General features: G+C 34.9%; 1 protein-coding gene across 4 annotated transcripts in view; it reads left to right on the top strand.

Annotated features, from left to right (window-relative positions):
• The window catches only part of ATF7IP (activating transcription factor 7 interacting protein), a 113141-nt gene that overhangs the window by 54091 nt on the left and 45123 nt on the right, over positions 1 to 13927 (top strand). For 3 of the 4 annotated variants that reach the window (XM_046659944.1, XM_046659923.1, XM_046659951.1), the window contains exons 3-6: positions 2285 to 2368; positions 3386 to 3531; positions 4953 to 5090; positions 13609 to 13674. In XM_046659944.1, the coding sequence (XP_046515900.1) occupies positions 2285 to 2368; positions 3386 to 3531; positions 4953 to 5090; positions 13609 to 13674 (434 nt within the window). The remainder of the gene's footprint in view (positions 1 to 2284; positions 2369 to 3385; positions 3532 to 4952; positions 5091 to 13608; positions 13675 to 13927) is intronic. The other variant, XM_046659934.1, reaches the window with a different exon arrangement.

Here is a 13927-nt window from a genome sequence, read left to right as displayed (position 1 = left end):
TCAATGACGGACCACGTGTATGACAGTGATCCCATCAGACGAGTACCATATAGCCTAGGTGTGCGGTAGGCTATACCATCTAGGTTTGTGTCAGTACCCTCTGTGGTGTTTGCACAAGATGAAATTGTCTAACAACACATTTCTCAAAACATATCCTCCTTGTTAAGTGGCACATGGCTGTATTCAAGACCAGAATTATAGCAGAAACCGTCTGTGAGTGAAGACAGATTCTAAAAAAGATACCTAAATATTTGGCGGAGTTTCAGGAGTCCCAGGAATTACTTGAAATTATTATATAAAGATGTCTGTGTGCCTGGGCCTTTGATTATTATTCTGAGTTGAAGGAGATCCACTCAGATTCTCTAGAGGCTTTGTGGGGAAAAAAAAAATTAAAGAAATATAGAGCCTTACTCCTTTCTGTAGAATCTGTTAATACCATTTTTCTTATCCCAAGTTCTTTCCATTAAATAAAACTTGAGCATAAATTTTAATTTGTGTGTCTTTTCTAAAATCCTGATGAGTGTTTCGATTTAAGTGTTGAAAATCTAGTCATGTCCCCTAAGCACATCTGGAAAATAGAAATTGGATGGTAAGAGGACATTTTTGAGTAAAATGAAGGAATTTCAAGCTAAGCTTGACATATCTGAAAGGAGAGGGAGTAACATAAGCATCGAGAGGCAGGCCCGTTTGCTGTGCTGTGTTCTGGATGATCGGGCTTGCAGTTACTCTCATTGGAGCCCTGGCTAATTTTGTTCTTTGGGTGATGTGATGATTTGCTAAATAAAGACTATGTAAACCTTCGTCTCTAGCAACCCAATTACTCTGTGTCTCTGGAAACTCTGGGACTAGGAAACTCAGGAGTCATCACCCTCAGTATTAAAATCAGGAAGAAGTATAGTTATGTATAGAAAAAAATGCTCTGTAATAAGTTTGCTGTCTATAAAGAAGCAAAACAAATTTTCATTTCACTGAAACTGGGTTCAGGGATGAGATCTTAAAACATTTCTAGTGAGCATAGCATGGTAAATGGAAAGTTAATTTTCTAGTACTCATGTGTTTTAAAGTTTAAAAATATTTTTAGTAATCTTTACTATAAACTTTTTTGGTTTTTTTACTATAGTAACATTTTACAGCTTTATTGTTTTCATCTTAGTGTGAAAAAACTATTTGTAAGAGCCTTAATAGGTTCATCAATGATCCTTGTCTCTACCCATTTTCACCTAAAAGGTCTTTTAAGTTTTTTTTACCTTGACTTCTACCATCAAGGCTGTTGGGATTAAAACCCTGGCGCTGGAGAAGACATACCATATCAAAGTCTTTGTATAGTGCTCTATTCCTTGTGATTGCTTAGATTTGGTTGCGGAATATGATGAAACAAAGCATGCTCTATTGAAGTCACTGAGGAGCCAGTTGCAGTGATGTAAGGGGAAAAATAGAAACCCAAATATATTCATGATTTATTCTTCTACCCCATTTAATGACTAAGTTAATTGAGGAGTATAGAGTGATTGACCAAAGGCCATTTCTGGTACCACTGAGATTTTATTTGTTATAACAATGTAATTGTATAGACATTTTTAGCAATATTTTTTGGTGGCACTCTTTATTATATTTTGTATGCCTCTTGAGAAAGTTACTTAATCTTCTGAACATTACTCATCTATATGATGGCAAAAATACTGTTTATAGTGTAGGATTATATTGAGGATATGAAGTCATATATGTCAAACGCCTAGCTCAGTTGTTGGCACTAGTATTAAAGTAGCTGTTACTTTTAAGTAAAACTTATATTATCTTTAGGATAACTTTTCCATTCCTGTTTTATGAACTATCCCATAACCATTAAAATGACATAATGGTTTAACCTGACTGGTCAAACTATTAGTTGTTTTGAATTTGCCAGTAATTTGTAATTTTTTATAATTGTCACAACCACTGTTTTAGTTTTAACAATTGAATGTAAAGGAGTCTAAGAGCTTTACAGTAGTTTTCACGTTTTATTAATCTATTGATGACAGTAAATTAGACTTTTTGTTTTAAAATCTGTGCCATTAAGTTTTTTCCCATGTTAAGAGTTCATTACGAATTTGCAGGAACATTTGAAAGTGGACTTAGTTATTCATTTCTACCAATACATGCTCTCTGTTTATTCCCAGAATTTCACATTTTGAGACTCTCATTTCATAAAAGATTATTAATGGATAGCTACACCAAAAGTATAAATTATAATGAGCTGCTGTGAGTTTTAATGGAAGTAAGATTTCCTTATCTATTTTTGTTATAGCAGAAGAAGAAAGTAATAAAAAGGACAGCAAACCTGAGGAAGAAGAGCAAGTAATACATGAAGATGAAAGGCCTTCTGAGAAAAGTAAGCCCGTACACAAAAACCTGAACTAGTTTAAAAGAAGGTCATTCATTACTTCTGCTTTTAAGGCTGTGGAGTATACTTTTCTGTTCATGAGATGATTGTAACATTTTGCAATTTAAGTAAGCCACAGTTAAACCGTTCAGATCTGTGTTTAGAGCATGGGACTATAAGAATCTTGCCTGGGGCGGTATAAGTGAATGGAAGTATGTGTCTCAGTCTCCTTAAGGTTCTTATGGTTCATGGGGAAGAGGAATGATGGGACTGAGTAGCCTTAGGTTTAATGGGAACATCATCGGACTAGAAGTTAGGAAACCTGGATTCTGTAACTGCCCCTGTCATACTACTCTCCACGTATCACTGTGTAAGGTATGATTACGAGAGACGTCATAGGGTAAAACTGGATTTAAAAAATAGGCACATAGATATGGACATAAAATGAAGTGGAGAAGGGTAGGGATGGTCACATAAGGACCACATTTGCCTTTAAAAAGTGTGGAGATTTTAGTGGTTTCCTGTTTTATGTATTGAAAAAGAAATTAGATAAAACTTGCTTATAATCTCATGATTGTTACCAGTATTTGAAATTTTCTAAGTGAAGATCTTTCAGTATCTATTCTTTACTAAATTTACTTTTATAATGACATTAATTTTATTATTTTTATATATTTGAAATTCATTAGGATATGTTAAGAATAACTATTATATTATTATTTTCCTAAGGCTGATGATTAAATAAGAATTTTTCCTACTGAGGAGGAAGAATTAAATATTTAAAGCTATGCACAGTAGTTAGAAATCTGTGACATGAGAATGAACACTGTATTTTGTCAGAGGATTCATGTGCACTATAAAATTTAGCAAAGAGAATGAATGTGAGATGATTTCTTCTCATCTTTTATTCATATTTTTAGGTGATTTTCTATCTTAAAATGAAGATTTCAAGGAAAGAGGATGGAGAATAGGCATTAAGGTCAGTAACAAAAACACCTGACTGATCATTATGCTTTTTGTTCTCAGGTGAATTTTCCAGAAGAAAACGTTCTAAATCAGAGGACATGGACAATGTACAGTCCAAACGCCGTCGATATATGGAAGAAGAGTATGAGGCAGAATTTCAAGTAAAGATTACAGCCAAAGGAGATATTAACCAGAAGCTACAGAAGGTGTTATAGATTATTTGTTAAAAACTGTGTTAAATAAAAAGCACTCCCATCTTTATTCTAGGTTTTTGACATTACTCTGTATTTTGCTGATATATTCAGGTTTTTCATGGAAAGAGAAAACTTGAAGTTAGTGGTTAAAGTTATTATCCTTAATAATTTAATTTTAAAATTTCTTCTGACTCTTTTAAAGCTACATATTTTTTTTAGATATGGTAGTAATTATCAAAATGGAAGAGAGAGATGATGACTTCTTTCCTTGCTTTAATAGCAAACCTGAATATCAGTTTTCAGATTTTATTCTTTCTTCTGTTTTGAACGTTATTCTAGTGAAAACATTAGAGTCTTATATGTTAGCATTTTAATCTTTGTAATAAGCTGGTTTCATGGTTATACGTCCCTACATTTGAAAATCTTTGTTGTGTACTTTAGATTTAGTATTAAAAACAGTGGGGACAAGGCTTTAGGACTAGAAAAGGGAGTATTTAAAGTACAGACTTTGGAAACCTTCCCCTATGTCTGCTAACCTAGAGACAGAAATACTGAAAATACGCAGTATTTAATATATTTGTCAAAATGTGTTCACAAATGTTTATGACAAATGCCTTTTTAAGAGAAGACTATGAAACTCAGGTGAAACTAGTTTTTCAAAGTCTGATAGATTTAATAATGAAATTATAAATAATCTGGGTTTTAGACCAATGTTCTTCCACTAAGACACTATATGAAATATCTGCACTATGAAAAGGAATAGTGAGGCAGTAAAAAGTGGGGTTTTTCCCCCTCCCAGTTTTTTTTAATTTGTCATATGGAGATAATAATGCTTATTTAGTCTTTCTTACAGAGGTCTCTGAGAGCTCTATATAGATAGCTGTGTGGAAGAATTTTGAAAACTTCTATGTGTACTGTTTACTTCTCTAGAACAGTGTTGCTCAAGTATGATCCATGGACATGCACCACGTGTCCTGTTTGTTATGGGTCCATAAGGAGATAAATATGGAAATTGTGAGTAGGCATTTAGAAATGTTTTCTAGAAATTTCATAGTGCAGTGACATTCTTAGTGTCTCACAAAAATATCATCTGCAACAGATTAGAAACTTTAAAAACTGGTCTTTTCTTTAATTGATTTCCTTTAAATCCTGATAAAGGGTGTGGGAAGAAAATATTAAAAGTTCAATTTCAAATTATTTTTAAAATTTCACTCTGGAAATTTTCTCTTTTTGGTATGTCTTATTCTCTCGTGATGTTATATATGTAGAAGTGGAAGCTTTCAGCAGACAGCATTGTTTTATGGATGCCAGCATGTTTTCTCATTAAACTTGTTAATACGTTAGTGCTATTTATTATTACTTAAGAATATTTACTGTTTGCTACTTGCAGACGTGCCTTTTTTGCTGTAACAAAGGAATATATATTTCTTTAGGTTGTACAGTGGTTGCTGGAAGAAAAATTGTGCGCGCTGCAGTGTGCTGTGTTTGATAAGACTTTGGCAGAGTTGAAAACACGAGTGGAAAAGATTGAATGTAACAAGAGACATAAAACAGTTCTTACTGAACTACAGGTTTGTACACTGACTTGAATTATATACTCAGATGTATCATTTTTATAACTCATCTTTGGGGATACATTTTCAAAGTTGACAATAAAGTACATTTAACCTTTAAAAGTTAGAAGTAAAAGGAGCCTCTATTAGTTTGCTGGGGCTGCCATAAAAATAGTACCATAAACTGGGTGGCATATAGAAAGGTTTTGTCTCATAGTTCTGGAGGCTAAAAGTCTAAGATCAAAGTGTTGGCAGGATTGGTTCTTTCTGAGGGCTGTGAGGAAGAATCTGTTCCATGTGTCTCCTCTCCCTTCTTTTGGTTTGCTGACAGTCTGTTGTTCTTGCCTTGTAGAAGCATCATCCTGATATCTGGCTTCATCTTCACATGCTGGTATACCTGTGTGTGTGTCTGCCCAAATTTCCCCTTTTTACAAGGAGACTGGATTAGAGTGCACCCTACTCCACTATGACCTAATCTTAACTAATTACTTCTACAGCGATCTTGTTTCCAAATAAAGTCAAGTTCTGAGATACTCAGAGTTCAGTTTCCATATATGAACTTTTGAGATACACAGTTCAACCCATAACAGAGCCTCAGAAATTATCTGATTTAGTGCTTCTTAAATATTTTTTAGTCACTGAAGAAAGACTGACATCATTTAGCGTATCCTAAGTAGTAAATGATATTTTTTGTAAGTGATTCTTTTTATATTAATCCACTTCCTTCCATGGATCCTTATGTTTTAAAGACATTAGTTTGTTAATCTATAGTTCTTAATAATTACTACTTTTTTTTTATTAAATGTGTTTATATATTAACATATAGTGCCAGAGCTTCTAATCAGCTGAAATGAGCACATGCTGTTGTAACCCATTCTAGTCTAAGACTAAGACACTGGAAGTTTTTATTGGTACGTTCATTCTGTCATAACTAAATGTGTGGTTTCTATTAGGCTATCTGAAATATGAGCACAGTCTGCAGATGCTGAGTTGCAAACCACTTACAGAGCCTTAGTTTACAAATGAGGGAAAAGTAGTCCATGAAAATAAAGTCACTGTTTCCCAGTTAGAAGCAAATTGCAACCAAATGTGACTAGAATTTATTTGTTTCATTTCTCAACCTAAAATTTATTTTCTTGGTTTCATATTGTTAACTTTTTTTGAGGTGAAACTTTAATTAATAAGCTCTTTGTAGTAATTTTGCATGCACCATTTAGGACAACACTCGTCCCGTTTCTGACCTTTAGCAGGTCTCTCTGTAGTGATAGTGTTGTCTAATTAGTAAACTTTATTTTACTGGTATTGTTGAGAATTTTGAATAAGAACTTGAAAATGTCTGAAGTTTTAAAGAGTAATTTCATTCATTGTTTCTCATCAGTCCCATGGCTGCAACTAGGATTTTGTGTTTTTAAAACTTGAGATTTTTGAGGGGCTGACCCCGTGGCCGAGTGGTTAAGTTCGCACACTCTGCTGCAGGCGGCCCAGTGTTTCGTTGGTTTGAATCCTGGGCACGGACGTGGCACTGCTCATCAAACCACGCTGAGGCAGCATCCCATATGCCACAACTAGAAGGACCCACAACAAAGAATATACAACTATGTAGGGGGGGGGGGGGCTTTGGGGAGAAAAAGGACAAAAATAAAATCTTTTAAAAAAAATTAAAAAAAAAACTTGAGATTTTGACTCCTATAGTCTCACGTAAGGTAGAAGTCCAGAACTCTTAACATTCAATAAACCCTTGCACTTGGATGTTTCTCTGTAGCCTCAGAATCTGAGTCTTTCCAGTACTAACCAGATCTCCTCCGCAAGCAAATCCCCCTTCTCATTATTCCTCTTAGAATTCTTGAATTCTTGGAAAAGTCTTCAAAGAATATCTTCCTGTTGTTCCTCTTAGTGACAGTTTTTGAGTTCTTGGAAACTGATTCCTCTCAATTGTTTCACATACGTAGTGAGTTGCAAAATGACAACTTTTTTATTTCTTGTAAAAGACTGTCTTTTACCTCCTCCCACTTTCCACAAGGCCATTGTTACTCAGTTCCTTGATCATAGTAACAGCCTTTTACATGACCACTTTGGTACTACTTTTTAAGTCCTACTGGTCCTTCTCAAGCATTGTATGCGTCTTTCTAAAGTAACTGCTTGTTTCATTCTCCTCAGTGTAGTCCAGGTTCCTCTGCACCAGTTTAAACCAGTATTCATTTTTTGCTTTTTTTAGTTTGGATCTGCCAGTTTTTGACACACTTTTCCTAATACCTACCAGTTGTTTCCCTGTCCTGCAGAGTATCAGTGCTCATGGTACTTTTATTTGAGGCTTTCAACCTCATATTGTTTCTCCCATTCACTCACTCTTAATGATCTGCCCTTACCATGCCATTTATTTAAATTTTATTAAGCTCAATTTAGTTGCTGTCTCTGTATTGTTCTGATATTTAGGTTTTTATGGAAATAAAGTTCAGATAACAAAATAACTTTTGAAGTTTACAGTTTAGTGGCATTTAGTGCATTCACATTGTTGTGTGACCATCATCTCTCTCTGGTTCCAAACCGTTTTCCTCAACACAAAAGAAAACCACCTGCCTTAAAAAACCTTTAACAGTCACTCCCCACTCCCCCCTCTGCCTTACTCCTGGCAACCCCTAATCTGCTTTCTGTCTCTATGGATTTACCTGTTCTGCATAATTCATATGAACTAAATCATAAAATATGTCACCTTTTGTGTCTGGCTTCTTTTTCTTAGCATAATCTTTTTGAGATTTATGTACATTGTTGCATGATTTGGTACTACATTCCTTTTTTAGGCTAATTAATATTTACTTATATCTGTATACTCTTAAAAATATTTGTAAACTATTGAAAATAAGTAGGTATTAATTAAAAATGTTAAGTGTAATCCCCAGAGTAATCACTAAGGAAAAAAAAATATACAGATATATAACATAATGGATACACACATGCATTTCGTTTATGCATTATTTTGTTGATGCGTATTTGGCTGGTTTCCACCTTTTGGATACTGTGAATAGTGCTGCTGTGGACATTTGTGTACCAGTCTTTGAATACCTGCTTCCAAATCTTTTGGGCTTATACCTAGGCATGGAATGGCCATATGGTAATTCTTTAACTTATTGAAGAACCACTCAGTTGTTTTTCAGAGCAGCTGCACCATTTTACATTCCTACTGGCAATGTGTGAGGGTTCCGTTTCTCCACATCCTTGCCAACACTTGTTATTTTCTGTTTTGTTTTGTTTTTTTAAAAAAAATTATAACATCCTAGGGAGTGTGAAGTGGTGTCTCAGTCTGGTTTTCACTTGCATTTCTCTAATGACTAGTGATAGTTGAACATCTTTTCATGTGTGTGTTAAACACTTGTGTATCTTCTTTAGAGAAATATTCAAGTCTTTGCCCATTTTTAATATGGGTTTCTTGTTTTGTTGTCAGTTGTAAAAGTTCTTTACATATTGGATATTAAACACTTTAGGAAATAGGAGTTATAAATGTTTTCTCCCATTCTGTAAGTTGTCTCTTCACTTTCTTGATAACGTCCTTTAATGCACAAAATGTTTAAATTTTGATGAAGTCTTGTAGACAGTGCATAGTTGAGTCGTGATTTATTATCCACTCTGCTGAGCTCTACCTTTTAATTGTGGAATTTCGTCTATTAACTTAGATTTAAAGTAACTACTGTTAAGGAAAGACTTAACTCTTGCCATTTTATTTGTTTTCTACCTTGTTTTGTTCCTTAATTCCTCTATTACTGTCTTCTTTTGTGGTTGAATTTTCCTAGTGTATCATTTTGATTGCCTTCTTGTTTCTCTTTCTATGTATTTTTTAGTTTTTTTCTTAGTGATTACTCTGGAGATTGTATTTAACATCTTGAATTAATACCTACTTATTTTCAGCAGTATACAAAGCTCTATTCCTTTACGACTCTGTCCTGCTCAAATCTGCTGTTGAACCTCTCTGATGAGTTTTTAAATTTTAACGATTGTACTTTCAGCTCCAGAATTTCTATTTGGCTTTTTAAAAATATAGTTTCTATTTCTTTCTTGATATTCTCTATTTGGTGAGACATCATTTTCCCTAAAGTTCTCTGTGCATTGTTTCCTTTAGCTCTTTGAACAGATTTAAAACCATTTAATTAAAGTCTTTGTCCAGTAAGTCCAATACCTGAGCTGTCTTTCTATTAATTCTTTTTTTCCTGTGAATGAACCATATTTTCTTGTTTCTTTATATGCCTCCTAATTCTTTTTGTTGATTTGTGGGAATTCTGGAAATCAGATGTTTTCCCCCCTACCTGGGGTTTGTTGTTGCTGTCCATTGTGGTTTGTTGTTTGCTTGTTTAGTCAGTTTTGTAAACTGTTTTTTGAAAGTATATATTCTTTGTTGTGTGTGGCCACTGAAGTCTGTGTTTTGTTAGCTTAGTGGTCAGCTGGTGTTTTGACCTTAAATACTTAGAGCCTAAAAAGGCAAAAAGGAGGAAGGAAAAAACCACTCCCTCAGTCTTTGAAGATTGGCTGTGTGTTGGGGCACCCCTTCAATGCTTGTTTAGGCCTTTTACAATCTGCCTTGTGCAACTTGCTGTATCCTTCACTTTCTGCTTACGCAGACCCTGAAGGCCAGTCATAGGTGAAAGCTTTGGATCTATTTAGACCATTTCTCAGCAGGCATTCTGTCCTGGGCATTTGCGTAGTCTTCTGGATTCCCCAGTATGGGCAAGAGCTTTTAAAGCCCCATTTTTGCTGTATGTCACTTTTCCCAACCTTTTCCCTCCCAGGCTTTTCTGTTTATTGCTTCCCAAAATTGTTGTCTTTTGCTCCATTATATTATACTTATACTTCGTATCATCATTAATTTTAGTATTAGTGGCTTTTTTTTAAAACTCCACAATTAAATAAAAGTAGACTTTTAAAGGACTTGTGATCCTTTTATTGTAGTGTAAAAATTTACTATACAGGCATACCTCGTTTTTGTTGTACTTTGCTTTGTTGCGCTGTGCAGACATTGCATTTTTTTTTACAAATTGAAGATCTGTGGCAATCCTGTGTCTAGCAAGTCTATTGGTGTCAAGTTTACAACAGCGTTTGCTCACTTGAGTACGTGTGTCACATTTTGGTAATTCTTGCATTATTTCAAACTTTTAAATTGTTTTCTGATATTTGTTAGGGTGACCTTTGATATTACTATTGTTAGTGTTTTAGGGCAACACCAGCCATGCCCATGTGAAATAGCAAACTTAATCGATAAATGTTGTGTGTGTTCTGACTGCTTCACTGATTGGCCCTTCCCCCATTTCTCTCCCTCTCTTTGGGCCTCCCTGTTCCCCAAGGCACAACAATATCAAACTTAGGCCAATTAATATTCCGACAGTGGCCTCTAAGTGTTCAAGTGAAAGAAAGAGTCACGTGTCTCTCACTTTAAATCAAAAGCTGGAAATGATTAAGCTTAGTGAAGAAGGTGTGTTGAAAGCCAAGGTAGGCTTAAAGCTAGGCCACTGGCATCAAACAGTTAGCGAAGTTGTGAATGCAAAGGAAGAGTTCTTGAAGGAAATTAAAATCTGCTCTGATGAACATATGAACGATAGGAAAGCAAAAACAGCTGTATTGCTGATAGGGAGAAAGTTTTAGTGGTCTGGATAGAAGAGCAAATCAACTACGACATTCCCTTAAGCCAAAGCCTAGTCCAGAGCAAGGCCATAACTCTCTTTAATTCCTGTGAAGGCTGAGAGGGGTGAGGAAGCTGCAGGAGAAAAGTTGGAAGCTAGCAGAGGTTGCTTCATAAGGTTTAAATAAAGAAGCCATCTCCATAACATAAAAGTGCAAGGTACAGCGGCAAATGCTGATGTAGAAGCTGCAGCAAATTATCCCAAAGATCTAGCTAAGAAAATTCATGAAAGTGGCTACACTAAACAGCAGATTTTCAATGTAGATGAAACAGCCTTCTGTTGGCAGAAGATGCCATCTAGGACTTTCGTAGCTAGAGAGGAGATGTCAATGCCTGGCTTCAACACTTCAAAGGACAGGCTGACTCTCTTGTTGGGGCTGATGTGGCTGTTGACTTTAAGTTGAAGCCGATGCTTATATACCAGTCTGAAAATCCTAGGGCCCTTAAGAATTACGCTAAAGCTATTCTGTCTATGCTCTGTAAATGGAATAATAAAGCCTGGATGACAGCACATCTGTTTACAACATGGTTTATTGAATATTTTAAGCCAATTGTTGAGACCTGCTCCTCAGAATGAAAGATTCCTTTCAAAATATGACTGCTCACTGGCACTGCATCTCGTCAGCCAAGAGCTCTGATGGAGCTGTGCAAAAAGATTAATTTGTTTTCATGACTTCTAACACAGCATCCATTCTGCAGCCCATGGATCAAGGAGTAATTTTGACTTCTGAGTCTTATCATTAAAGAAATATGTTTCATTAGGGTATAGCTGCCGTAGTTGGTGATTCCTCTGATGGATCTGGGCAGAGTCGATTGAAAACCTGAAAAGGATTCACCATTCTAGATGCCATTGAAAACATTCGTGATTCATGGGAAGACGTCAAAATGTCAACATTAACAGGAGTTGGGAAGAAGTTGATTTCAGCCCTCATGGATGACTTTGAGAGGTTCAAGACTCCAGTGGACGAGTAATTGCAGATGTGGTAGAAATAGCAAGAAAACTAGAATTAGAAGTGTAACCTGAACATGTGACTGAATTGCTGCAATCTCATGATATAACTTGAATGATGAGGAGTTGCTTCTTATGGAAGAGCAAAAAAGTGGTTTCTTGAGATGGAATCTACTCCTGGTGAAGATGCTGTGAAGATTGTTGAAATGACAACAGAGAACTTAGACTATTCCATAAACTTAGTTGATAAAGCAGTGACGAGGTTTGAGAGGATTGACTCCAATTTTGAAAGAAGTTCTACAGTGGGTAAAGTGCTATCACTTAGCATCACATGCTACAGAGATATCATTCATGAAAGGAAGAATCAATCAATGCAGCAAATTTCATTGTCTTATTTTAAGAAATTGCTACAGCCACCCAGCCCTCAGCAGTCACCTCCGTGATTAGTCAGCAGCCATCAACATTGAGGCAAGACTCTCCACCAACGAAAAGATTATGACTCGCTGAAGGCTCGGATGATGGTTAGCATTTTTTAGCAATAAAGTCCTTTTCAATTAAAGTATATACATTTTTTTTTAGACATCATCCTATTGCACACTTAATAGACTACAGTGTGGTGTAAACATAATTTTTATAGGCACTGGGAAGCCAAAAAATTTGTGTGACTTTATTGCAATTATTTGCTTTATTGCAGTGGTCTTGAGCTGAATCTGCAGTGTCTCTTGAGGTATGCCTGTACATTAAAAAATTTAGTGAGAGGATAGAATTGAGTAATACAGACTTTAGAGGAAAGTTCATGAAGTTCTCTATTCTGCTGTAATTTTTAAGGTATAAATTTCTTGGTAGAAACAGGAAATTAAACTTTTGTGGATTTTCAAATTAGTTGTCCTTATGTATTTTTAAAATGGGCTAGTTTGGGATTAAAGTCATTTTTAAGTTTTTAATAGTATAATTGGTTCACTGTGCGATATGACTTTTGTCCACATACTCTTATTAAAACCTGTTTTTAATTATTAGCTCCTTCTCTGTGTACTAAATAGATATTTTATAAGAGCTAGAAATAATTGTCAACATTCACATATATGGAGAATTAGTTATATAACAACTTTCTGTATTAGTTTAGGGATTGGTTGCTTTCTGAATCATGAAAAAGTTTTATGTATTTTCACTTTTTCAGAGATGTCAAATTGTAAGGCAAATCCCAATGGTTATTTCCATGATTTTTATTATTTTTTAAGTAGAAAGATATATAAGTTTTAGGTTTATATATCTGATGCATTGTCAGATTAGAACTGTAGTAACTTCTAAGAAAGTCTTAAAATGCTAAGAATTATCATTTGTTGTGGATTCAGTAGTAACTGTGTAATAAAATTAGAAATTATCAGCAAATGTTTAGCTTTTCTACTCCTTCCAGACCATACTTCCCCCCAAAACATACTTTTAGATAATTGCAAAGAGAAGTAAAAATGGAATATATCCGCCAGAAAACAGAATATATAAATAATGATTCAGTATATTACACATATAGCCATAAGTAGTATTGATGAGGGATCTTTTATGACTTACAGAGATGCTTACTCATAATTCTCATGGAGAAAAGTGTGGTTACAGCTGCGTTAAAAAATAACAAAAAACACAAGATGAGATAATCTGAAATGTACTGGTTTGTGAGCAAACGTGCATAGTTCTAGGAGGAGAAAGCTAACCTAAAATTAAGGGTGTTTACTTCTGAGTATTGAGTTCGAGTCACTTTAGCTTTCATTGATTTTCTGTATTTTCCAAGGGTATATTTTACAATCAACTTCCCTTATTTGCTGTTAGCTATTTTCTGAGGATCATGTTATCTGTGACTTTGTTATGTATGCGTGGGTTCCTTCTTAACGCCATAAACCACTTGATTTCCGTTTTGTTTTTGCTTTTTTTAGGCCAAGATAGCCAGGTTAACCAAACGCTTTGGAGCAGCCAAAGAAGATCTTAAGAAAAGACAAGAAGTAAGAATTTTTATTCTTGCATAATTAATATTAAGCTCTAAGTGGTAATCTTATGAAAAGCTAAGTTAGGTGGAAACTTACCTTATTGTATGTCTGAAATTTGCCTTCATACTGTTCGCTTCCTTTATGTTGTTTCTGGAGCTGCAGCTCTAGAACTAATTATTAACCCTTTTCTAATCCTCAGTTGCTGTTCATATATCAACACTTACATTAATCTATTTTATGTTATAGCATTCTTGAAGCTGTATTTTCT

Source organism: Equus quagga, chromosome 1, assembly GCF_021613505.1.
Source record: "Equus quagga isolate Etosha38 chromosome 1, UCLA_HA_Equagga_1.0, whole genome shotgun sequence".
NCBI lineage: Eukaryota > Metazoa > Chordata > Mammalia > Perissodactyla > Equidae > Equus > Equus quagga.
This window is presented reverse-complemented; position numbering and strand designations above follow the sequence as displayed.